Source organism: Oncorhynchus mykiss, chromosome 21 (genome assembly GCF_013265735.2).
Source record: "Oncorhynchus mykiss isolate Arlee chromosome 21, USDA_OmykA_1.1, whole genome shotgun sequence".
In the NCBI taxonomy this organism is placed as follows: Eukaryota; Metazoa; Chordata; class Actinopteri; order Salmoniformes; family Salmonidae; genus Oncorhynchus; species Oncorhynchus mykiss.
Window position 1 is genome coordinate 50,031,340 of NC_048585.1, and position 27,787 is coordinate 50,059,126.

General features: G+C 41.1%; 2 protein-coding genes across 3 annotated transcripts; both read left to right on the forward strand.

Moving 5' to 3' along the window:
- The first annotated feature begins 4,214 nt into the window (after positions 1-4,214).
- On the forward strand, positions 4,215-12,503 carry LOC110500631 (uncharacterized protein PB18E9.04c). Of its 2 annotated transcripts, XM_021578111.2 has the most exons (11): positions 4,221-4,416; positions 6,458-6,517; positions 6,740-6,931; positions 7,263-7,370; positions 7,744-7,833; positions 7,960-7,980; positions 8,086-8,130; positions 9,148-9,249; positions 9,357-9,381; positions 9,778-9,860; positions 10,875-12,503. In XM_021578111.2, exons 1-11 carry the CDS (start codon positions 4,353-4,355, stop codon positions 10,886-10,888), a joined length of 804 nt encoding a protein of 267 aa, XP_021433786.2. In that variant the 5' UTR covers positions 4,221-4,352; the 3' UTR covers positions 10,889-12,503. The 2 variants fall into 2 exon arrangements, with proteins under 2 accessions (XP_021433787.2, XP_021433786.2); XM_021578112.2 differs by lacking the exons at positions 7,744-7,833; positions 7,960-7,980 and having other exon boundaries at positions 4,215-4,416.
- Positions 12,504-22,548: 10,045 nt separating this feature from the next.
- Positions 22,549-25,060, forward strand: LOC110500632 (DNA damage-inducible transcript 4-like protein). Its single transcript, XM_036958096.1, has 3 exons — positions 22,549-22,700; positions 22,998-23,122; positions 23,466-25,060. Exons 2-3 carry the CDS (start codon positions 23,029-23,031, stop codon positions 23,954-23,956), a joined length of 585 nt encoding a protein of 194 aa, XP_036813991.1. The 5' UTR covers positions 22,549-22,700; positions 22,998-23,028; the 3' UTR covers positions 23,957-25,060.
- The last annotated feature ends 2,727 nt before the right edge of the window (positions 25,061-27,787 follow it).

Sequence of the window (27,787 nt, forward strand, 5' to 3'; positions counted from 1 at the left end):
TTTGTCTGTACAAATGCAATGGAACAGAGCTAACTATCACGTTATTGCGCGAGACTGAGCTCGTGGCTCTCTGGCAGACCTCTTGACTCATTCCCCTCTCATTCGCCCCTCCTTCACAGTAGAAGCATCAAACAAGGTTCTAAAGACTGTTGACATCTAGTGGAAGCCTTAGGAAGTGCAATATGACGAATGTATCTTCGATAGGCAATGAGTTGAAAACCTACAAACCTCAGATTTCCCACTTCCTGGTTGGATTTTTTCTCAGGTTTTTGCCTGCCATATGAGTTCTGTTATATCATTCAAATAGTTTTAGAAACTTCAGAATGTTTTCTATCCAAATATACTAATATGCATATCTTAGCTTCTGGGACTGAGTAGCAGGCAGTTTACTCTGGGGCACCTCTGGGCACCTTATTCATCCAAGCTACTCAATACTGCCCCCAGCCATAAGAAGTTAATTTACAACATTTTCTTCACTCAAGTTCAGAACGGCTGACAGTCAAAACCCATACAGCGCTGTGAAGCGCATAGCCAGAGGTCTGACATCATGTATAGCGTGTTACTGTACAGCCACAGTGCTCCAATTTAGGCACTTATCAGTGCCCAAATCTGCCATTTTCAACCTGTACACAAGTACGAGTGTAAAGGGCTAGAGCAATGTCTTAGCAGGCCAACTTTAAGGTGAGTAATGAACAGGTTATTTCAACAAGGGAATGTGGCCTTGACCGGTAATAAATAAGTGCACGGGAAATTAGGACTTGGCAGCACCAAGAAGAAAAGGTGTTTACTTTGGAGCACATTATGAACGTCTTTGATTAAAGTAGGAAAACATTAGGTGGAGTATCAAAACACCTTTGTGTGTGTGGATGTGAATGTTTAATTATTTTGCTATTAAAGGGGTTACATAGGTTTGGTTCATTGCAAATATAATGCCCTTAATGAATACGTTAGAAGGTATTATACAAAGTAACTTTATACACAACCTTTACCCAGTGTTATGCATCCAGTCCCCACTGAATGATGTGGGGAAATGTGACACTCTTTTCCCAGAGAAAGCCTGTTCCTTTGGGAAGATGTGTAATGCCTGGGATGCTTTAGATATTTCCTTAACACACACATTCCCACCCTAATTCTGACCTTTGATCAATGGCTGTATTCCCACAGAGCAAAGTAAAATTACAATAGGGCCAGTCCCTTTACTTTTCTCTGAATTCCCCTTATCGTGATAAGAGCCATTCTGGGAATAGAAATCCAATAAATTGCTAGATAGAACATGCCAGGAAACAGATTGTTATTCAATGGACCATAATAATAATAGTAACAACAATGATAATGGTCATTGATAGTAATTCGTCAAAAGATTGAAGCTTTGTTAATTCAATAAATTATACTGTATGTTGAGCAATGTTAGCTTTTTAAAGCCACACTCTGTAAGATGTGCATATCATCAAGAAGAAGGCAATCAACATTGAGCTTTGGTGGGGCTCTGACAGTGTCACTTACAAGTCTGAGGTAAAGCTGTAGCCAGATTTTGAGTCCCTCCCAATGGCCCTTGTCAGATGTGTTCAGTACGTGAGTCACAATGCACACTGGAAGGAAGCGGGTTCTAACATCCTGTTTAGGGATAGCATTATAAATAAATGTTTTGTCACATACGCCGGATAGGTGCAGTGAAATTTGTTATTTTCCAGGGTCAGCGATAGTAGTACAGCACCCCTGGATTAAATTAGGGTTAAGTACCTTGCTCAAGGGCACATCGATAGATTTTTCACCTTGGGTATTCAAACTAGCGACCTTTCAGTTACTGGCCCAACGCGCTAACCGCTAGGCTACATACACTACAAGCATTCTTCATAAGAGTGAAGTGAATGTCACCCTCAATACAAATACAATTACATTCCCAAGCAAACAGTGTAAGGTCATCTGCGTGCGTGACACTCTTCTGAAAACAAAGAAGAATGGAAAACAGCATCAATAATATTCGATCTGCTTTCCACTCTTCCGCTTCTTGCATTTCTTCAACAATGAGCTGACTTCACAAATCCCATCGAAAAAAGGAATCACTTGTGTATTTGAATATATGAAACATGCCGTTGTTCACTGCCCATCTAAGAATGAGATCCCTTCACAAAGAGATGTGCTGTCTCTGCTCCTACTTTGTATTTGTCAAATAATAAGTTAAAATGATCATATTGATGGCTTTAAGTTGCTACAGGTCATGACGCTGAGCTGTAGCCTATTAGGCATTGTTGCAATAGAGTATTAGGTGATCTCTATAGTGCAATACATTTTGACAGTCATTTTGACATTTACCTTTTTTTTCTTTTTTTTTTTACATGTAACACTTGACACAAAACTTTGACACTTAGTACCTTAAATTGATTTATCAAACAATATTGACTACATTTCTATTGGAATTGATTACATTTTCATTGCAATTATAGTTTACATAATAATTTGATTACATAATACACCTAATAATTGTTTTAGGTGTATTTTGGAGTTATGGGAAAAATTTACAGTACCAGTCAAAAGTTTGGACACACCTTCTCATTCAAGGGTTTTTGTTTATTTGTACTATTTTCTACATTGTAGAATAATAGTGAAGACATCAAAACTATGAAATAACATATGGAATCACATAGTAACCAAAAAATAGTAAAACAAATCAAAATATATTTTAGATTTTAGATTCTTCAAAGTAGCCACCCTTTGCCTTGATGACAGCTTTGCACAATCTTGGTATTCTCTCAACCAGCTTCACCTGGAATGCTTTTCCAACAGTCTTGAAGGAGTTCCCACATATTCTGAGCACTTGTTGGCTGCTTTTCCTTCACTCTGAGGTCCGACTCATCCCTAACCATCTCAATCGGGTTTAGGTTGGGTGATTGTGGAGGCCAGGTCATCTGATGTAGCACTCCATCACTCTCCTTCTTGGTCAAATAGCCCTTACACCTTACACATCACACCTCCTCCTCCATGCTTCACGGTGGGAACTACACATGCGGAGATCATCTGTTCGCCTACTCTGCATCTCACAGAGTTACGGTGGTTGGAACTTAAAATCTCAAATTTGGACTGGTCTAATGTCCGTTTCTTGGACCAAGCAAGTCTCTTCTTCTTGTTGGTGTCCTTTAGTGGGGGTTTCTTTGCAGCAATTCGACCATGAAGGCCTGATTCACACAGTCTCCTCTGAACAGTTGATGTTGAGATGTGTCTCTTACTTGAACTCTGTGAAGCATTTATTTGGGCTGCAATTTGTGAGGCTGGTAACTCTAATGAACGTATCCTCTGCAGCAGAGGTAACTCTGGGTCTTCCTTTCCTGTGGCAGTCCACATGAGAGCCACTTTCATCATAGCGTTTTTGCGACTGCACTTGAAGAAACTTTCAAAGTTCTTGAAATGTTCCGCATTGACTGCATTGACTTTCTGACTCTGGCCTGGATTACCGACCACGGCCTGCCCTTGACCTGTCTTTATCCTGCATAACTGCCCATTAAAAAAACTGGAACGAAGACGATGGGGTGTGCCTCTCACCATCTCATTAGAGTTTGGTGCCAAGTCCTAGCTAATAAAATGGTCAAATGAGAGATGCGACTGACCACTATATTGATTTCAATTACCGTTGTTCACATAAATGTAACACATGTTAGCTTAAATGAGTATGTTTGAAAATGTTGGTGTCTCAAGGGTGAGCTGAACATGTTAAGTTTCAGACAACACTGTTTTCCTGAAAGCCCATCCTGAAGGGTATACTACAAAGCAACGTTGATAAACAACCAGAAATAACTATTGATTTTCTGGTTCATTAAGATAAACTTAAGGTATATGCTGTTGGTTGTTGAGTCAATTAGACCATGCTAATTTCAAGCTTATATTTCTACTAAATAAGCTATTTAAGAATATTAGCCGGTTAACTCCTTGATCCTACTGTACCCTCTGAACTGATACTGTACATGTTTCGGGTCATTCACAGCCCATCCTAGTCAGACACTTACTAAGACTCCTTCACACCAGTACACCACTCCTGCAACGTGAGGGCAGGAAAAAATAAGTCACAGGAGTTGAGGATGGAGTACAAACAGCCTTAAGGGCCGGTGTCCCTATCCAGGCTGGGGCCCGAGAAAGACTTCTCCCACTGCCCGAAGCAGCCTCCCCATCCTCTCCAGCCCCCCAACCCTCCGCCCTCGAGGGAAACTCCTCTACTTCCTCCCCTTCTTTAAAGGATGTGCCAAAATAAGCAGCTATGGGCCAGACGATGAACACCTTTTCCACTGGTTGATAGCAGTGGCTCACACAGCTCTGAAGAACCCTAAGAAGCAGCCTGGAGGGGAACGCTCAGTAGAACCACCATGGAGACCGTTAAGATAGCCTTACTCATCTTCCTTCTAACCTCGCTCCAGCTCCTCACAACAGGTAAGCCAACAGGGATATTTAGACCTGCTTTTGGCAGTCCAAAATGACTACTAAGTGGCTTGGATAGGAGAGCGCACAAGGTGACAAAGGATTGTCTCACAGACAGAAATGTCGAATTCAATTCATAATGGGTTTTAAAAGTTACACAGTTACGAAGTGTTTAACACTGTTGGACAGATACGAGTTTTAGTCAGGCAAAATGGATGCTTGAAAAAATAGGCAAAAAGACTTGCCAGTAGTTGCATTGTATAGTGTTTTATGTTATTTTGTAGAATAATTGCTTTTATTAGCTGTTGTATTTACTTATTGTCTTAATCAGACTTGGTTTGCAAATAAAAAAATCTTGCATATGGACATGTGGTTAATTAAATATCTTATATAATAACACACGAAACACAACTGGCGATCACAATCAAGATATCCAGAACAGTGTGTTTGTGAGTTGAACTAAGAGAGGCTCACACTTTGAAAATTTTTCCATTGACGTCCAATGATGCCTATGTGCATTTTTCCGTTGGAACGAGCCTGAGATAAGAGCAGCATTGTTTTTTGTTGTTGTCGATTGGAATCTTGTGTAGTGTGTGTCCCCCCCCCCCCCCCCCCAAAAAAAAACGGTATATTATTCTTGTCAGCCACGTGTGGAGGAAGGTACAGCCTCAACCCTTAATAAGGTGCTATGAATGTTAATAAAGTAGCATAACACTTCGGGTTAAGGTGTGTCAAGTATTACCAGGATAACTCAGAGACCTCCCCATGGTACAAGTCGCCCAAGAGAGGCATATGGACATGAAGGTTGACAGGGAGATGCACCAAAGCTGTTGGCAGGACATTGAAACATCCATGTTTTACTAAAAGTCAATTGTAAGACCAGATGCACACCAAAAAATAATATTTATTAGGTGTGTGTGAGGAACACTGTTCAGCACATTGTGTGCTTTACACCTACACTGAGTGTATAAAACATTAAGAACACCTGCTCTTTCCATGACAGACTGACCAGGTGAAAGCTAGGATCCCTTATTGATGTCACTTGTTAAATCCACTTCAATCAGTGTAGATTAAGGAGAAGTGACAAGTTAAATAAGGATTTTTAAGGTTAGAGACAATTGAGACATGGATTGTGTATGTGTGCCATTTAGAGGGTGAATGGGAAAGACAAAATGTTGAAGTGCCTTTGAACAGGGTATGGTAGTATGTGCCAGGCGCACATCCAGCCAACTTGACACAACTCTGGGAAACATTGGAGTCAACATGGGCCAGCATCCCTGTGGAACGCTTTCGGCACCTTGTAGAGTCCATGCCCCGACGAATTAAGGCTGTTCTGATGGAAAAGGGGGGTTGCAACTCAATATTAGGAAGGTATGCTTAAAATGTTACGTACTCTCTGTGTATATTTCAAGTCTCTGCAAGTTCAGGGAATTCATGCAACAAATTCACTTAAGATTAGCCATCCTTGGCAATCTTTTCATTCGACATATTGCATCGGACAACACAGATAATAAGACAGGACCTATAGGAATAAAAAACATTGTTTGACGTCCAGGCCAAGACAAATGAATGTGGTTACTTGGGCTTGTGGAAAAAATAAAGAGGGAGTCTCCTGATTTGTTGTTTTGCTTGGAGCATGGGCACAGATCCAGGACCTGCGCTGCCCAGAAAGGTGATTGGAGCTGTAGATAGCCAGTGGGAACCAAACTGCTCCTTCTCTAACAGAGGGTGAGAGATCATTGTCCTGACCATTTCGAAGTGAAATGATCCAATCGGCAGCAAATCTCCTTCCTGCATGAATGTAAACATCTGCAGGAAACACCTAAGCAAAGCCCTAGCGACTACAGTGCAAGCCTCTATGGAGTGGACAGAGACATTTTACTTTTTTTCCCTTGCAAATATGTCCCACCATAATATATACAAAACGAAATTGATAAAGAGTTCTCTTAGCAAGAAGTATCCGCCTACAATATATTATATTACATCAACAACAAAAAAACTAAACTCACTGAATGATTGAATTGTTTTTGTCTGCCTCTCGTCTGTTGTTCAGATGCTTCTTCTGTTGCCGCACAAAAATCAGCAGAACATTCAACAACAGGCAAACCATCAGGTAGGTAATGTTTCAAGAGACAGTGATAGTAATTTCGAAAAAATCTCGGGGATTCCTTATTTTCTTTTTTATTACAAACAAAAAATGAACACTCAAGAGGCTGGTTGCATTTTAAAGTCTGAAAGATTTACGCATCACATATGTTTATCCTGCTGCTAAGTTTTGTGATTTGAATCTTATTGTACACTACTGAGTTAGAACATCTTTGATCTGTCATCACAGAAACTACGACACCCGTCACGACTGTTCCTCTTTCCACTGTAAAGAACCTTGGTGCAAATGTTACTGCAGCCAGCATTACTGCAGCCAGCGTTACTGCAGCCAGCGTTACTGCAGCCAGCGTTACTGCAGCCAGCGTTACTGCAGCCAGCGTTACTGCAGCCAGCGTTACTGCAACCAGTGTGACCCCAACCAGTAAGTCAAATAAAAACTTTTCAAAACATGGTCTAATGTTACAATGTTCTAGTTCAAATAAGTGTCAGAACATTAGGACATTGTAACATTAAAAAGTGTTCAATCTTTAGAGATAGGTACAGTATGCTGGTTTAGAAACTGCTGTTAACACAGCATCATAAAATGCATCATACCGGCTGTATTTCTGTATTTTGAAAGTGATATATCTTGTAAACTTGATTGCTGACATGCAAAAAAATGTTGGACTATATCAATAATGGACTAATGAAACAAACACCAAAATATTGTTTTTGTGGTGGAATTTTCCTTTAAGACTGATTTTGCATTCCAGAGAATTCTACCTGGAATTCTACTACATCAACAGTAACAGAAAAAACAAAAATGTCATCCTCACCCCAAGTTCCAGTGAATTCCGCATCTCCATATACTAAGGACAATGGTGAGACTTCATAGACATTTCCTTTAAATTGGCTATTGAAATGTAATCTGTCTTCTCTGTAAACTTTATTTTTATGACAGAGGTCCTACATCATACAATAGGTCTGATGTGCTCACATGTGATTGTGCAATAAGCTCTACAGATGTAAAAAAACAGATAATAGCCAGGGTTCGAACATATATATACATCATCTCGGAGTGCTGATTTAGGATCAGTCTTGTCTTTTAGGTCCCAATGAATAAGATTACATGGACAGGGAGGACCTGATCCTACTGTAGATCAGATCTCCTACTCTGACAAGCTTAATACTGGGCCAGATCTTTTAAAATGTTAGACATTTTCTGAACGAGTGCATTCTACCTCGTTCGCACAGGAACACAAGGGACCCAGGCCCCAACAACTGTTACCAAGAGTGACTCACTAAACAAAACCACCATTTCTCACCTTACCAAAAATCTCTCAGGTAGGAGAAGATTTGTTTACCCTCTCTCAAATCACAATAGAGATAGGCTAGAGGATAGCAAGTACTGCATTGGGTTAATGATACCATGACCCCATAACAATGTTTTGCCATGAATGTTGTCTTCAGGTTCAGAGGATGAAAATACAGGTAAGTCTAAAGCACCATCACTGTCCCTCAGTGCACTATTTTGTCTACTACCTGTGTAGGAAGACACGATGGTATAATGATAAAAATGACAATTTTTTCCCCCAGGTCAAGATAGAGTCAAGGACAATAAGAATACGGATCAAGATGTCGGTACGTCCTCTACTACCATCATCTGTATAGGAATAAACTCACATTGTCACGAATGGTGCTCCATTTTCCTTGCACTGAAAAACACACGGTCCGCAAAATAACCATAACATTTTAAATGGACACATTATCCAGATGACAAGTTACCTACACCATATATACAAAAGTATGTGGACACCCTTTCAAATTAATGGATTCGGCTATTTCAGCCACACCCGTTGCCGAAAGAAGTGTAAGATCGAGCACACCGCCATGCATTCTCCATAGACAAACATTGGCAGTGGAACGGCCTTAATGAAGAGCTCAGTGACTTTCAATATGGCACCGTCATAGGACACCACCTTTCCAACAAGTCACATTTCTGCCCTGCTTAGAGCTGCCCCGATCAACTGTAAGGGCTGTTGTAGTGAAGCAGCAAAGGGGGGGATCAACTCCATATCAATGCCCATGATTTTGGAATGAGATGTTCGACGAGCAGGTGTCCACATACTTGAGGGTATGTAGGGTATTATGCAACTAGCATCTCCTTCTCGTGGTCGTCGAAAGTTCAGTTACCGCATAAATCACACTGCAGAGTATATGGAGTTTTACGTTATGTTATTGTTTTCTACCAGGTCAACAGGCTGGAGGCGAGAGACGGAAACTCCTAAATCAATTAATGTAGCACCTTTATGGACCCATTTACCTCAGCATCTAATGTTCTACCACACCCACCAGAGGGTGCACACACTTCAAATTTGACTGGGTTGTGTGTGTGTGTGTGTGTGTGTGTGTGTGTGTGTGTGTGTGTGTGTGTGTGTGTGTGTGTGTGTGTGTGTGTGTGTGTGTGTGTGTGTGTGTGTGTGTGTGCGTGTGCGTGTGTGCAAAGTCAATATTCAAGCCATGTTTGATTACAAATCATCATAAATTGCCTACATTACACATTGTCCCAACAATGGTACTAATCCAACTTCTCATGGGATGTGAAAAACAACAGTTTTGTCTGCCACACTAAAAGATATACCTCCTCTTTGTCTTTAGATAAGAACCTGCTGTGGATTCTTTTGCCAGTCCTGGCACTTGTGGGGGCTGCTGTCGTGGTCCTTCTGAAAAGTAAATGCATGAAGGACCACGATCACACAGGTACAACTCAATGACTGAAACAGCTGTGACTCTACACAGCATTATGTCTACATGCTCATTACAAACTAAATAGCACTCATTATTCCATGTTTTTTGTCCCTGAACAGAGATAACTGATAATGGAACAGAAAAGTAAGTATAGTCGTTGTACATAAAGATAGGACTCCATTTGAACAGTTCAATTATAAACTGGGTGTTTCAGGCCCTGACTGCCGATTGGCTGAAAGCTGTGGTATATCAGACCGTATACCACGTGTATGACAGAACATTTATTTTTACCGTTCTAATTACATTGGTAACCAGTTTATAATAGCAACAAGGCACCTCTGGGGTTTGTGGTATATTGCTAATATACCACAGCTAAGGGCTGTATCCAGGCACTCCGTGTTGTGTTGTGCTTAAGAACTGCCCTTAGCCGTGGTATATTGGCCATATACCACACCCCCTCAGGCATTGTTTAAATATACTGTGATCTTGTCAAAAAATACTATTTTACCACCAATATGCTGTGCTGTCTCCTCTTTGCAGTGCCTCTTTCCAGAGCAGGCCGGACAACGCCAAAGACGGTGTCATGCTTCTCGGGGTGAAGTCTTCAGGCGGTGAAGACAATGGTACGTTTAAACTGTTTACTTACTTAGCATCGTCAAACGGTGAGGCGCTGTTATACTGTAAACTTCCAGCAGCTCTGGTGAATGCATAACCAGGCCATTGCAGTAAAGCTCGGCTCAGTAGTGTGAAAATATTATAACAAGCAATTAGTCTATTCAGTTCCCACGACTCCTCCCCTTCAAGTGAAGTAAAGACCAGGAGGAACACTTCAATAAAACTGTAAAAAGTTCAAGAGAATCATAGTCTTCTACTTAACTTTCCCAAGTTCTCGCACTCATTTCCACCATCCCTCTACATTACAACTGTTTCATCAGGCGTGGACCTGCAATTATTGCAGTGAAGCCTGGAGCTTTTAATATCTCATTGTGCACATTCAGTAAATGAGCTTGGGCTGCAGAGAACAGGGGAAGGTGTTTCCTGTGATTTCTCATCCCCACCCTTGAAAGACCAGCAGAGGATGAAAGATGGGGACTTCCTCACACAAACACAGATTATTTTGGACGGGCCCTATTGTGTGGCTCCCTGGGCCGGCAAATGTCAATGTGCCCTGGGCAGACCCTGTGTGTAGTTTGCACATCAGGCATAAATAGGCCTACCTCCCCAAATGGGAATTTGGCTTAAAATCCCTACCTTCCTCCCTTTTCACTCTATCTGTTTGCTGGTAAACTCTGATATCTGGACAATAATACAACACTGAACTACTGTTCTGTTGAGCAACCACGAAGCAAACACACCAGGGCTGAGTTCAACAGGACGCAACGTTATGGAACATTCAGATAGAAATGTACTATACAGAACAAGGATGCCTCTGTCATTTAAAATAAGGAATCACGCTGTCTCTATTCCTGGCATTTCTATCTGCAACGTTCGACAAAGTTTGGCTACTGATCGTGGCTCTGGATATTCCTATTCTAATGCGAGGGATGTTGTAATATAACCACACCTGTCAAATTAGATCCTGGGTTAGGGTTTTATAATACATTACCAGTTTGTTCATTTTGAACTCTCCATTTCAGCTGCTGCAAGATAAAAGGGATGCCATCCCATTCGAAAGGACCAATGGATGAGGACGAGCTCTTACAACCAAAAAATGGTCCAGATCCCTTCACCTTCAACGATCTAAACCTTATGGACTATCTAATACGGCGTCACAGAATCACAAAAGTTACTAAAGTGGGAACATTTGTATATGGTTTGTGAGTATTGTAGGATATGGGGCTCTTAACTGAACACGTGTCTGTTAGAAGGTATAGCATGTTTTATTATGTACTTCATTCATTTAGTCAAGAAGGAATTGTGATTTTAATTTAATCAAGACCAACATCCAGACATTTTAGTCAGGAAAACGATGCTGGATTCTGAATTAACATGAATAAATTAACCCAAATTCTCATTGTCTGAGTGTAAGATGATTGTCTCACCCCTGTATTCAAGATACTGGTTTTGATTTGATTAAATCACCCAAACATGCATGAAATCCAAATGTACTGAACCTGAATTCAACACACAATTCCTCGATTTAAACCAGTTAGTGACCAGTACACATGGTTAACAAGTGTTTGTATGCTTTAAATCGGTTTAAAATAATGATTTAGTTTTCAGTGTAAATGCCAGGATTGTAAAGATGAGCTGTTTTACCAGTATGTTTCCTGCTTTTGAACAAGTTATTTTGTATATTAGCTGTTGCTTGTCAGAAAACTTTTGTCAAATGTTTCCCAAGGAGGGTTGGGTTTGTTTAAATCACAGGTGTATGTTTCCCAAGGAGGGTTGGGTTTGTTTGAAGCACAGATGTATGTTTTACAAGGAGGGTTGGGTTTGTTTAAATCACAGATGTATGTTTCCCAAGGAGGGTTGGGTTTGTTTAAATCACAGATGTATGTTTCCCAAGGAGGGTTGGGTTTGTTTAAATCACAGATGTATGTTTCCCAAGGAGGGTTGGGTTTGTTTAAATCACAGATGTATATGTTTCCCAAGGAGGGTTGGGTTTGTTTAAATCACAGATGTATGTTTCCCAAGGAGGGTTGGGTTTGTTTAAATCACAGATGTATGTTTCCCAAGGAGGGTTGGGTTTGTTTAAATCACAGATGTATATGTTTCCCAAGGAGGGTTGGGTTTGTTTAAATCACAGATGTATGTTTCCCAAGGAGGGTTGGGTTTGTTTAAATCACAGATGTATGTTTCCCAAGGAGGGTTGGGTTTGTTTGAATCACAGATGTATGTTTCCCAAGGAGGGTTGGGTTTGTTTAAATCACAGATGTATGTTTCCCAGGGAGGGTTGGGTTTGTTTAAATCACAGATGTATGTTTCCCAGGGAGGGTTGGGTTTGTTTAAATCACAGATGTATGTTTCCCAAGGAGAGTTGGGTTTGTTTAAATCACAGATGTATGTTTCCCAAGGAGGGTTGGGTTGGTTTAAATCACAGATGTATGTTTCCCAAGGAGGGTTGGGTTTGTTTAAATCACAGATGTATGTTTCCCAAGGAGGGTTGGGTTTGTTTAAATCACAGATGTATGTTTTACAACATTTGGGGTTAAAGCAAATAAACTAAATGTGTTTATTTTTGTAATGGAGCAAATCCATAAGATTTCCCTCTGGTCAAAGATTATTTGAATTTCTCAAATACAGAACAGCGCTGTTTTACTGATCGGCATTGGTTGAATATTTGTGGTTTTGCACCCGTACATGCTAACAAAACATTGGCGCCATTATACAATGAATGAAGTTCATGTTGATTTTGGATGTTGACTACACCTGGCTACACAGCATATCTGATTGATTTGAATGTGTTGAGTTATATAATGCACCATTGGTTCTTAACGGTATGCAAATAAGCAGACCTTATAAGCATATCGTATTCCCAAATAGTAGACACGTTTTTAATGGACAGCAAAGTCCAGGCCCAGCTGCTCCCATCACTCCTGGAGGGTTTAGTTCCAACCAGGTTGTCTTTCTTTGTCGTCAAACTGCACAGATTATCAGATCTCACAATGATTTGTCTGAGAAACCATTTGAATAGGCTATATTATAACACAGGCTTAGTAATCTTCTGAGATGCGCAGCATCTAGAGCCTACTTGATTCGACACCTGTAAAATGTCTAATTTATCAAAATAAACAACATGGCTAATGTAGCCTGGTAACCTTTCAGAACTGCACAGCCGAAGAATAGCACACCAAAGAGGGTATTGTCCCTTTACGAGACATTACCCTCACTGGGGTGCGAACAAGGAGGAAGCGGTGATGAGGGTGGTGAAAAGCTGAAGAGTGCTGCTAGTGCAACTGGTGATGATGAGGAAGGAGCGTCTGCGATATGTAGGTCTTCAAAGGTAAGCATAGAGTTGTTGTCCATCCAGACACTCAACCTCTCAGTGCAGGCCCTGATAGAAAGGGTGGACAGACTCCAAGGAATACTCTCTTATTGGGCAGGTGGAACATATGAGACTATTTGGATGTACTCCAGTTCTCTCCGAGAATGCTGACTAGGAACACTATGATACACCAGCCAGACCAACAATCACACTGACTCCTCAACAAAAAAGAGCATGATACAACGTTAATATGTATTAAAACATTCAAAGATATGAGCCAGGGAATGACCCCAGAGGACACCTCATAGACTACTATAACTCCCTACCCATGGAGCTTAGCTACTCATTGCCATTTGTTAATTAGGTTTTGCAGAAGAGGTAAGAAGAGACCCCTCTTCCTGGGGTCCACAAAACATGAAAAGTAACAAAACACATTTTAAATACAACGATATGCAATACAACTAAAAAAGGAATACAAACAATACAACTGAAAAAGTATGTGTGTGTGTCACAGTCCCCGCGGTTCCATGAGTTGTTTAATCCATTTTTTTAAAGGTCATTTCATTGTTTGCTTGAGTAATTGGACATGGGAGTGCCATTAGAATCATGGCTCTGTATAAAACTGTGTGTTGCCGTGAATTTTTGTTTTGGACTTGGGGACTGTGAAGAGACCCCTGGTGGCATGTCTTGTGGGGAATGTACAGGTGTCTGAGCTGAATGTTATTCGATTATGCAAACAATCTGGAATTTGTCACAGTAATATTTATCATAAAAACTAGAAGAGAAGTAGTTAATCTCTTGTCAACCCTCAACCATCTCAACATGGCACTGGGTCACCTCTATTGCTTTGGCTGCATGTTTGGGGTCATTGTCCTGTTGGAAAGTAAAATCTTCGCCCCCAGTCTATGGTTGTTTGCACTCTGAAGCAGGTTCTCATCAAGGATTTGCCTGTATATGGGTCCATTCATTGTTCCCTCTGTCCTTACCAGTCTCCCAGTCCCTGCCACTGAAAAGCACGGTAGGAATGTGTTGAATGGGTAATGAGCTATGCCTGGTTTTCTCCAAACATAGCACTTTGCATTCAGGACAAAGAGTACAATTTTTGTTTCATCAGACCACATAATCTTTTGACTTGTGCTCTCACAGTCTTTCATGTGTCTTTTTGCAAACTCCAGGCGTGCTGTCATATGCCCTTTTCTCAGGAGTGGCTTCCATCTGGCCACCCTCCCATAAAGCACAGATTGGTGAAGTGCTGTAGAGACTGTTGTCCTTCTGGCAGGTTCTCCCATCTCAGCCAAGGAACTCTGTAGTTATCTCAGAGTGGTCATTGGTTTCTTGGTCACCTCCCTGACCAAGGTCCTTCTTGCCCGGTTGCTCAAATTGGTTGGATGGCCAGCTCTAGGCATAGCCTGGGTAATTCCATATTTTTTTCAATTTCCCAATGATGTGCTCTTGGAATATGTCAACACTATAGAAATTGTTTTATGGCATTTCCTCCCAAATATGTTCTCACTCGCCTATAGTAGGCAACCCAGACTTGCCAAAAGCCCTGAGGGATGCCAACTTTAATCTTTGGCATACTCTAGGAATCAGGACCTTTTCAGACCTATTTCATCAGAAAACCACTACACTGAAATCCTTTCAAGAGCTCTGCAGTGAATTCGATGTGCCAAGATCCCATTTTTTCAAATATCTTCAAATTAGACATGTGATTTCCTCATTTACCTCCAAGAGGAGGTTTAGAACTCAGTTGAATGAAGTTGAAACCCTTCTTGTCACAGCACAATCCATTAAAGGCAAAATATCATACATCGATAGACTCCTTTCTGAGAAAGGAAGCTCCTCCTTTACTCCTTTGAAAATAATCTGGGAAAAGGACCTTGGTCTGACTATCAGTGATGAGTTATGGGCGGAAGTTTGCGACAGGGTATACTGCTCCTCTACCAGTGTAAAAATGAAAGAATCTAATTACAAATGTTTGTACAAATTTTACTATACTCCTTTGAGACTCCATAGAATGAAAACAGATATGTCTCCTAACTGTAAAAGATGTACCTCTGAAAGCGGAACCTATATGCATGTATTTTGGAGCTGTAGGGAGATTGCCAGATTCTGGCAATCTGTACATACTGCTGCACAGAAAATACTAGAGGTACAGTTTGATATGAACCCGTGTATCTATCTTCTTAATGCCCAGCAGGACTTTGTCATTGATCCTGACAGAGAAAATTTGCTTATGACTATTACATACTTTGCTAAGAAATGTATTAGTCTATTGTGGGCCTCTAATACCCCTCCTACATTTAAAATGTGGATTGACCAGATTGTTGACTTTCTTCCTCTTGAAAAGATCACTTATGACCTCCACAAGAGACAGCCCAAGTTTGATAGACTCTGGTCTCCACTATTCAACTATATTTCAAACTGGACAGAGTGAACGGGGTGACTAGGGAAATGCGCAGATACATGTTGTGTAAGGTACTGTAAAACCTAAAAACGAATTATTGGCCCGTCGTCTCAGCGAATGCTTGAAATAGCTGATAAGAACCTTGATAGTGCTGCTGCAAGTGTTATATGTTATTTATTTAATTTTTTTATTATTATTTTTTTTTCATTTAGTTTTTGAGTACGTGTGCGTATGTGTGTGTGTATGTATATGTGCGTATGTATGTACGTATATATATATATATATATATATATATATATATATATATATATATATATATATATATATATATATATATATATATATATATATATATATATATGTACCAAGGAAAATATATAGATTAAAAAAAATAAATGCTTTTATTTGACTTTATCATTCATTTTAATTGTATTTTTATTTTTTCAAAAGTATTATTATTTTTTACAATTTTTTAAAGCCTGTCATATCTGTGAATGTGGAATGTGTTTTGTTGGTTGAATGAAAAACAAGAAAACTTAATAAAACTTTAAATTGAAAAAAAGAAATTGTTTTATACCCTTCCCTAGATATATGCCTCATCACAATTCTATCTCAGGGATTTACAGACAGTCCTTGGACGTCTTCCATTTAAGAATGATGGAGGCCGCTGTGTTCTTGGGGATCGTCAATGCTGATCTATGATCTATGTCTTGACACAATCCTGTCTGGGAGCTCTAAGGACAATTCCTTCAACCTCATGTCTTGGTTTCTGTTCTGACATGCACTGTCAACTGTGGGACTTTAAATAGACAGGTGTGTCTTTCTAAATAATTTCTGAACAATTGAATTGGCCAGTGTTGGACTCCAATCAAGGTGTAGTGACATCTCAAGGATGATAAAAGAAAATTGGATGCACCTTTCAGCTCAATATGGAGTGGCATAGCAAAGGGGTATGAATACTTACAGTGGGGCAAAAAAGTATTTAGTCAGCTACCAATTGTGCAGGTTCTCCCACTTAAAAAGATGAGAGAGGCCTGTAATTTTCATCATAGGTACACTTCAACGATGACAGACAAAAGGAAGAAAAAAATGAAGAAAATCACATTGTAGGATTTTTAATGAATTTATTTGCAAATTATGGTGGACAATAAGTATTTGGTCACCTACAAACAAGCAAGATTTCTGGCTCTCACAGACCTGTAACTTCTTTTTTAAGAGGCTCCTCTGTCCTCCACTCGTTACCTGTATTAAGGGCACCTGTTTGAACTTGTTATCAGTATAAAATACACCTGTCCACAACCTCAAACAGTCACACTCCAAACTCCACTATGGCCAAGACCAAAGAGCTGTCAAAGGACACCAGAAACAAAATTGTAGACCTGCACCAGGCTGGGAAGACTGAATCTGCAATAGGTAAGCAGCTTGGTTTGAAGAAATCAACTGTGGGAGCAATTATTAGGAAATGGAAGACATACAAGACCACTGATAATCTCCCTCGATCTGGGGCTCCACGCAAGATATCACCCCGTGGGGTCAAAATGATCACAAGAATGGTGAGCAAAAATCCCAGAACCACACGGGGGGACCTAGTAAATGACCTGCAGAGAGCTGGGACCCCAAGTAACAAAGCCTACCATCAATAACACACTACGCCACCAGGGACTCAAATCCTGCAGTGCCAGATGTGTCCCCCTGCTTAAGCCAGTACATGTCCAGGCCCGTCTGAAGTTTGCTAGAGAACATTTGGATGATCCAAAAGAAGATTGGGAGAATGTCATATGGTCAGATGAAACCAAAATAGAACTTTTTGGTAAAAACTCAACTCGTCGTGTTTGGAGGACAAAGAATGCTGAGTCGCATCCAAAGAACACCATACCTACTGTGAAGCATGGGGGTGGAAACATCATGCTTTGGGGCTGTTTTTCTGCAAAGGGACCAGGACGACTGATCCGTGTAAAGGAAAGAATGAATGGGGCCATGTATCGTGAGATTTTGAGTGAAACCTCCTTCCACCAGCAAGGACATTGAACATGAAATGTGGCTGGGTCTTTCAGCATGACAATGATCCCAAACACACCAATGATCCCAAACACACCACCCGGGCAACGAAGGAGTGGCTTCGTAAGAAGCATTTCAAGGTCCTGGAGTGGCCTAGCCAGTCTCCAGATCTCAACCCCATAGAAAATCTTTGGAGGGAGTTGAAAGTCCGTGTTGCCCAGCAACAGCCCCAAAACATCACTGCTCTAGAGGAGATCTGCATGGAGGAATGGGCCAAAATACCAGCAACAGTGTGTGGAAACCTTGTGAAGACTTAAAGAAAACGTTTGACCTCTGTCATTGCCAACAAAGGGTATATAACAAAGTATTGAGATAAACTTTTGTTATTGACCAAATACTTATTTTCCACCATAATTTGCAAATAAATAAATAAAAAATCCTACAATGTGAATTTCTAGATTTTGTTTTCTCATTTTGTCTGTCATAGTTGAAGTGTACCTATGATGAAAATTACAGGCCTCTCTCATCTTTTTAAGTGGGAGAACTTGCACAATTGGTGGCTGACGAAATACTTTTTTGCCCCACTGTATATACTGTACTCGATACCATCTACTGCATCTTGCCTATGCCGTTCTGTACCATCACTCATTCATATATCTTTATGTACATATTCTTTATCCCTTTACACTTGTGTGTATAAGGTAGGAGTTGTGGAGTTGTTAGGTTAGATTACTCGTTGGTTATTAATGCATTGTCGGAACTAGAAGCACAAGCATTTCGCTACACTCGCATTAACATCTGCTAACCATGTGTATGTGACAAATAAAATGTGATTTGATTTGATTGTTGCAAAAGCCATTATACCATAGAAGAGAAATGCAACCCAACAGAAGAGGCATGCTGGGCCTCCTGTTAGATTCTACAAGAAGGTCAGGGGATGCAATAGGAGTCATGAATCGCTGAGAAGAAATGGGTGCCAGCATACCAGACCCCTTGGGCAGGGAGATAACAAGAGGATCCGCCTCCATTGCACTGGATTAGTAATGTGAAGCTCAACCAGGGATACTTTTGCCTCATTCAGGGAAGCTTATTCGACAAATGGAAATATTTCACAGGCAGAGTTTGGCAGCGCTCGCCTTGCTCACTAAAACTGAAGGTCACACAGGCAAACTGAGGGACTGAAGACTATTGCCCTTATTACAGCCATTTCAAAGTCTTTGACAGACCATAGTGCCAAATACAGTTCTGTCTATTAAAAAGTTATATTTTCTTAATATATTTTATTCAACCAGGCCTCTAAAGCCGGATTCTCCAATTTATAAGTTGGGGTTAGCGAAAAATGCTATCACACAATGTTAGCTCTCACACAAAATGTGGTTTGGAATTTAAGACATTGCAAGTAATTTGCTTGAATGAGGAAGTGCAGTGCAGAGTACACCCAAACCCAATCTGCTCATGATTCAATTGAAATTGAACACTGAACCGGCAGGGGGCAGAGTTAAACATTGTTGTTTTGGTATAACCACAATGCCTCTCAATAACTGCTCATTTCAGAGAAGGAAGTGACCAGGGTGAAGGCTGAGATGGAGGAGAAGAGAGAAGTTGTAAAGATCGCCAAATGGCGCAAGAGGGCTGTAGGAGATAGATGGAGAGGGTGTGCCTGTGTACTGTAGGCCTGCAGAGAGATACAGGGAGATACACTGCATTAGGAAAGTATTCAGACCCCTTGACTTTTCCCACATTTTGTTACATTACAGCCTTATTCTAAAATGGATTAAATACATTTTTGTCCTCATCAATCTACACATAATATCCCACAATGACAAAGGGAAAACAGGTTTTTAGAAATGTTTGCACATTTAAAAAAAAATATGTAAATAAGTTATTTTTTAGGTAAGTATTCAGACCCTTTGAAATTGAGCTCAGGTGCATCCTGTTTGATCATCCTTGAGATGTGTGTACAACTTGATTGGAGTCCACCTGTAATGAATTAAATTGATTGGACATGATTTGGAAAGCACACACCTTTCTTTACAAGGTGCCACAGTTGACCCTTGCATGTCAGAGCAAAAACCAAGCCATGAGGTTGAAGGAATTGTCGGTAGCGCTCCAAGACAGGATTGTATCGAGGCACAGATCTGGGGAAAGGTACCAAAACATTTCTACAGCATTGAAGGTCCCCAAGAACACAGTGACCTCCATCATATTTAAATGGAAGAAGCTTGGAACCACCAAAACTCTTCGTAGAGCTGGCAGCCCGGCCAAACTGAGCAATTGGGGGAGAAGGGCCTTGGTCAGGTAGGGGACCAAGGCCCTTCCAATCAGGCCTTTATGGTAGAGTGGCCAGACGAAAGCCACTCCTCTGTAAAAGGCACATGACAGCCCGCCTGGAGTTTGCCAAAAGGTACCTAAAGACTTTCAGACCATGAGAAACAAGATTCTCTGGTCTGATGAAACAAGGATTGAAATGCCAAGCATCACATCTGGAGGAAAACTGGCACCATCCCTACAGTGAAGCATGGTGGTGGCAGCATCATGCTGTGGGGATGTTTTTCAGCGGCAGGGACTGGAGACTGGTCAGGAACGAGGGAAAGATGAACGGAGCAAAGTACAGAGATCCTTGATGAATACCTGCTCCAGAGCACTCAGGACCTCAGACTGAGGTGAAGGTTCACCTTCCAACATGACAACGACCCTAAGCACAAAGCCAAGATACTGCAGGAGTAGCTCCCCATCTAACCTGACAGAGCTTGAGAGGATCTGCAGAGAAGAATGTGAGAAACTTCCCAAATACAGGTGTGCCAAGCTTATAGCGTCATACCCTAGTAGACTCGAATCGCTGCCAAAGGTGCTTCAACAACGTAATGAGTAAAAGGTCTGAATACATACGTAAATGTGATGTTTCTTTTTTTTTTATACATTTGCAAATATTTCTAAAAACCTGTTTTTGCTTTGTTATTATTCACTGGGGGAAAACTGTCTGACCTCGCATTGGTAACTAAAGAGGGCGGAACTTGACTTTATACAGATGTGGGGGGAAATGGCCTTGAAGGGGATTTTTTGGGAATTCTGCAAGAGGGACCTGGCAACCCTGTTTGTGAGTCATGAACACGGTACGTGTGTAACTACAACCAGTTAGCAAGTCGGACATTTCCAAGTTTCCTAGTTGCGATTAGCATGTGATAGTGGCATCCTTATCAGCGAATATTAGTCTGGCTGTTGTGTAATGCCCTTATTAAATTTAAAACATTAGCAATGTTAACTGTTCTTCTAGTCTCCAGTTGCACTGGCAATGCATGTGACTGTGTTTTTTTAGGGGTATCTTGTTCTATCCATGTGACAGCCAGAGCTCCCTGGTGCATTGGATTCCATTACCCTCAGCTGTAAAGAGGGAGGGCCAGGCCTGGAGAGTCAGATTGCATGGGGGAAATCAAATGGCTGTTGAGAGGGATTGATAATGGATTCCCAGAGTGTGGCTGTTGCGCTGCAGCTACAGTTAAACATCACTCTTCAAACATCTTATTGAACAATGCACACAAACCTGCCCGTGTCTCTCCATACTGCATAAGTTTGTGATGAGTAACTTTGCCTGAGAACTGAAGACTAGTGATTGCTTCCTGAGCTGAGGATTTAGCTCAGAGTCTTGTGCCGTGCAGAATGTCATGTAAGAATCATCCCAGCTTGAAATAGTTCCCAATCGTTCTGACACAGGACTCCTGGGTTCAAGCCCAGTCTGTCACATTGGTTCCGTGACCGGCATGGGTCTCTGAGAAAGAGGATGGCAAACGGGGGTGAAGTGTAATTTAGGTGGTTTGGTGAGTAATGCTCATGTGATGAGTTAATGAAAACATGTGTAAATTCCCCAAGTCAACGCTAGGCTAGCTCAGTGGACTAACAGTCTTCTGTTGCACAGGAGACCAAAGAAAACATACCATACTGCACTTATCTTGATTTGCCTGGCTACACAGATTCCTTGCTCCAGCCAAACGCTACACCACGCCCACAGACGTTAGTTTCTTCTACGCAATGAGTCTGGATCTGAGTACCTCCCTGATCGACAAATGTTAACACATTCGGGGCTATCTGATTGATCCCGAACCCGATGGGTTGGGCTAAAGCCAGAACACACGTGGCTAAAGCGGCAGTTTGAAAATTCATCATTGGCTTTGATACTCTGATTGGTTAGAGATGATCCAATCACTGATGACTTTGTTTGTAAAATACCCCTTGTTGTACTCATCAATACAAACGACTTCAATGATGGCTGTCTCAGACTAAAGTATGTAGTGAATGACAGAGCAGCGGAATAATTTTGTGTGAGTCGTCATGTGTTCTATTATACTTTCCACCAATTTCAATCCATGACTTTGGGAAGCTGCTCAGTGAGGCTCCCCAGATCCCATTTCCAGAGGTGTCTGGAAGCAACTGTCTCGTCAAATTTTATGCTCAGTTTTCTTAATTAAATTTAGGAGAGCGTCAAACCATTTTAGATCCATTACTCCACCTCTAAAATGTACCCAGAGTGCAAAATGAATGTGCAATCCATCCGTTCATACATTTCTTAGCCACTAATAATATCATGTTATAGATAGACACAAAAATTAAGGTAGCAACCATTGATATGCACACATCTCATTAAATTCTGAACATTGAAGTACAAAAAAATACATGAGTTTAAGAGACTACCTGTTGAATATGGTCCTTATGGTAATAATTTGACTACTAACCCTTTTTCCCTGATGAATTATCGCAGGTGAGCGAGTAATTGCAAAATGCAGTTAGCAACAAAGTAATGTTTCTTGATTATTGGTTGACGCAATTTTTTCCGTGGCCAATCATGTGCCTCTGGGCAGACGCTATCTGAGCGCCCTGACAAGCGCGAGGTGTGTTGCTTGGTAAACTTCAGCCAGTACCAGAATGATAAAATGATTCCGATTGGTCAAAGCTGCGTCAGCTGTCAGGAGAACGGTATAAATATTCCCCGACCCTTTTCTCGAGCTGTAGACATTGTTGATGTCAGTGTGGTTGTGGTGGAGAAAATATTATTGTTGACCCTATGTGGGGGAAGTATTTATGTAAGAGAACATTTATTTAAAAAAACTAAGTTATTTATTTTGGGCAAACATCAAGGTAAGACATCTCTTTTATGCGATAATCATGTAATACTCTGCAAGCAAATGTTCTGCTACACCATGAGGACTAATCAAATGTTATTATACAAAGTTTTCGAAACATTAGCTAGGTTACGTTAACTTGGTTGTAACGTTATCTAGATGCAAGTTAACAATTTGATTCCATCCAACTTTCGTCAACTTGTCATCAAAAAAAAAGCTTTTAAGTTATGTAGACTGTCTATGCCAAGTTGGCTTGCAAATTGTTGCTAAATTATTATTGAACATTTTCCCGTTTTTTTGTTTTTTTTTACAGCACTTTAAAAAGGAACAAACGGTGTGTCACTATGGTTGTTGCTACAAGCACACTGAACAGTAAAAACGCTGAATGCATATCAGAATTGGTTGACCGTAGATACGAACAGGCTTGTATCGACAATGGTAAGCTTGGAAGTAGTATTATTATTCTACAATGTATACTTTCATGTGTAGGCCTATTTTGCAACTGGTTATTTCTATAGTCTCCAGCGCTTGTTTACTTCAATATTGGTGCATAGCTGCAGGGAAGAATGGCGCAGGAGGGTGGGAGGGGAGTGGATGGTGAAGTCAACAAAAGATGAAGTCATCTTTTCTCATCAGCTCTGTGCTAGCCTACAGGACTCAGTTTATTTGTTAATGAAAGTTGTACTTTATGGAGACACATCAAATGTTGTTCAGTGTTTGTTCCATAATGTGCTTTTGCCTTGCACCTTCACTCAACTATTGTATTTTTGTCTTCAATTAGAGCTGGATTTCTGGGACCACTGTCTGGCTGAACCCCACCTGAATGTGGAGGTGTCTGAGGACAGGACATGTCAGCAGCTGGCCAAGATGTTCGAGACCTGCCTGTCGCGGGCCAAAAAGACCACGCTGCACTGCTCAAAGGTGCTGGTCCCGGAGAAGCTCACTCGGAGGATAGCGCGTGATGTCCTCCGCCTGTCATCGGGCGAGCCATGTGGCATGCGTGGCTGTGTGCTCTACGTGCACCTGGAACAGGAGAAGTGCTGCAAGCAGCTGGAGCGCATTGTGTATAACGCAGATGTGGTGCCCACTTTTGAACTGACACTGGTGTTCAAACAGGATGGCAGTGCTTGGCCCAGCCTCAGAGACTTCCTGCACATTGGTGCCTGTTTCACTCCAGGCTTCAGGCATGTGCTGAAACTCAGTCCGGGCTTCCGGCTCATCAAAAAGAAGCTCTACTCCTCCTCGGCTGGTACCGTGGTAGAAGAGTACTGAGGCAATGGCGGAAGGTGGGACTCTTTGGGGGGGGGGGGTAAGGGTACAATGCACTTCTACACTTGAGTGTGAATGAAAAATCACTCCTGGAGGGTCTTTTGTTTGTTTTGTATGATTACAGTTTGTCAAGTGATGGCGTGCTGGTATACGAAGGTTATCGGAGGTGTCCAAAGGCCGGTCAACCAGCCTGTCTGTTCCAATGACCAGAATGGTACAGCTTATTATTCTAAATGGGCAGGCTTGGTTACTGTAATGGATTATGGTCTAATGCCTGAACAAGATTAGCATAACTGTCATTGACTTCACAATATTTGAACAAGCTTTTCCAATCAGCTGAAGTTAAATGTAACATTCTGAATATATTTATATTGTCACATACACCAGATGGGTGTTTTACGGGGTTAAGTGCCTTGCTCAAGGGCACATTGACAGCTTTTATTTTTCACCTTGTCTGCTCTGGTATTCAAACCAGTGACCTTTCAGTGCTGGCTGTACGCTCTAACCGCTAGGCTACCTGCTGCCCTTTAGAGAGTCTTTGGTAATCAATAATTGTCCTACTCATAATTCAAAATTATAAAGATTTGGCAATTCATGTTTAATGTTTTGATGTCCTGGTTTTCCACATTTTAGTAAGTGTGTTTGTTCAGTCACTAGCCACTTTGAAGTTGCATCAGTCTGGAGTTTGTTTCCAGATTTGTCCACTATGTTCAGCAAAGTGAACACTCCTAGAGGAACAGGACCTGGAATGTGGTCAGGGGCCATAATGTAAGTGTTCAATGCTGATTTGCGGGTATGTGTTTGTTAGCGAGTCATTGAATGTTTGTCCTTGTGAACATGCTGCTCATCAATGGCGCAGGCTCTCCAACCTCGATGCCTTAAACTGCCATTTAGAAAATGTTAATCAGTTCCTTTTTTTTGCACTTGTTTAGATCCAAGCTCCACGGGATTTCTGTAGAGCTTTCCTTTTTAATACCATATTTTCTGTCGTTACAATGCTGTTCTCAATTCACTGTTGCAGTGCTGTTTAAGCAACTGAGGATTTTAAAATTCCTTTTGAAGGAAGTGGGAATCTTGTATTTTTGACAATAAAACATTTTAAACCGACTTGTCAAGTGTTTAAATATTAATTCAAATGTTTTCCAATCTGGGTTCAACTGCATTACACGCAACTCAAGTTGGTGACTAATTTAGAAAAATTGGAATTTGACTAGATTGCAAATGTTTTAATGGTAAGAAGTTGACTTGCCACTAGTTTTGTACAAGCGCTTTTGGCTAATCGATCACCTAGCCAGCTGTGGTGTCTCTTCTGGTGCTATGAATGAGACTGACATAAAGTTGCACAATCCAGGCTTCTCAAAACATAGCCGCAATATGAACATGACCAGTGGGATTCTCTTTGTGCTGGGGGGCTGGCATAACACAGATTTTTCAGCATGGTGCATTACTGAAGTACTCTGCCTAGAAATACTAGTGGTCCTTGACTGCCTCAGGTGGGTCTAATGCTGGTTAACTGCATTTCAGCCGGTGTCTATTCCACAAGATACCACCGGCTAAATTTACCGTATGACGTTGAAAGGTCTCTGCTCTGATCAAATCAAATTTATTTGTCACATAAACATGGTTAGCAGATGTTAATGCGAGTGTTGCGAAATGCTTGTGCTTCTAGTTCCGACAATGCAGTAATAACCAAGTAATCTAACTAACAATTCAAAACTACTGTCTTATACACAGTGTAAGGGGATAAAGAATATGTACATAAAGATATATGGATGAGTGATGGTACAGAGCAGCATAGGCAAGATACAGTAGATGGTACAGTATATCGAGTACAGTATATACAGAGCTTTGCTCTGTTCCATCTGACTGCACAATCCACTCATCAGCCCAGCCAGGCACTTCAAACTTGTTCACTATAAAAGGCATCTAGACTAACATTTGTTTTCAACAGCGGAGATTTGTATAACCTTGGCTGTCTGACATTTGCAACATCGCAGCATTAGATGTTAGTTTTCACTAGAAGTACAGAAGCAGCTTTAAACATTTTCTAGATTTGCCTAATCTCCTTTTCCAAATTCTTAAAATTTCACATTGGGGTTGAATTTACACTTTTTGTTTACCATTTGTAGTGAGTGATCTGTACCAAAGTCCATCTGAAAATACATGATGTGTTTTGCAGTTTCTTGAAATACTTTGCAAATCCAACTAATTTCTCAAACTGAAATGGTCTATTCATGCCTTTCCATTTTAGTAGACTCTTATCCAGAGCAACTTACAGTAGTGAGTGCATACATTTTCATACTGGACCTCTGTGGGAATCGAACCCACAACCCTAGCTCTACCAACTGAGCCACATCACATAAACCACTTGATGTCTCAATGTATTCAATTACTGTATTGTGCATAGTTTTTCTTTATGGTGATGGAAAGTCTTTAGGTACAAACCCAGATGACCAGCGTATGTATAATAACAGCCTCCACTCTTCTGGGAAGGCTTTCCACTAGATGTTGGAACATCGCTGCGGGGACTTGCTTCCATTCAGTCATAAGCATTAGTGAGGTCAGGCACTGATGTTGGGAGATTAGGCCTGGCTCACAGTTGGCGTTCCAATTCATCCCAAAGGTGTTCGGTGGGATTGAGGTCAGGGCTCTGTGCAGGCCACTCAAGTTCTAGCACACCGATCTCAACAAACCATTTATGTATGGACCTCGCTTTGTGCACGGGGGCATTGTCATGCTAGAAAAGTAAAGGGCCTTCCCCAAACTGTTGCCACAAAATTGGAAGCACAGAATTATCTAGAATGCCATTGTATGGTGTAGAGTTAAGATTCACCTTCACTGGAACTAAGGGGCCTAGCCTGAACAATGAAAAACAGCCCCAGACCATTACTCCTCCACCAAACTTTACAATTGGCACTATGCATTCGGACAGGTAGGGTTCTCCTGTCATCCGCCAAACCCAGATTTGTCTGACTGCCAGATGGTGAAGCATGATTCATCACTCTAGAGAACGAGTCCACTGCTCCAGTCCAATGGCGGCAGGCTTTACACCACTCCAGCCGACACTTGGCATTGCGCATGGTGATCCTAGGCTTGTGTGCGGCAGCTAGGCCATGGAAACCCATTTCATGAAGCACCCGATGAACAGTTCTTGTGCTGACATTGCTACCAGAGGCAGTTTGAAACTCGGTAGTGAGTGTTGCAACCAAGGATAGACGATTTTTACGCGTTACGCACTTCAGCACTTTGATGTGGATGTTTTGTGTCTTTGCCCATACAGTTGAAGTCGGAAGTTTACATACACTTAGGTTGGAGTCATCAAAACTAGTTTTTCAACCGATCCACAAATTGTTAACAAACTATAGTTTTGGCAAGTCAGTTAGGACATCTACTTTGTGCATGACACAAAGTAATTTTTCCAACAATTGGTTACACACAGATTATTTCACTGTATCACAATTCCAGTGGGTCAGAAGTGTACATACACTAAGTTGACTGAGCCTTTAAACAGCTTGGAAAATTACTGAAAATTATGTCATGGCTTTAGAAGCTTCTGATAGGCTAATTGACATAATTTGAGTCAATTGGAGGTGTACCTGTGGATGTATTTCAAGGCCTACCTTCAAACTCAGTGCCTCTTTGGTTGACATCATGGAAAAATCAAAAGAATTCAGCCAAGATCTCAGAACTATTTTTTTTAAATTCCACTTGTCTGGTTCATCCTTGGGAGCAATTTCCAAACGCCTGAAGGTACCACATTCATCTATACAAACAATAGCACGCAAGTATAAACATCATGGGACCACGCAGCCGCCATACCGCTCAGAAATGAAC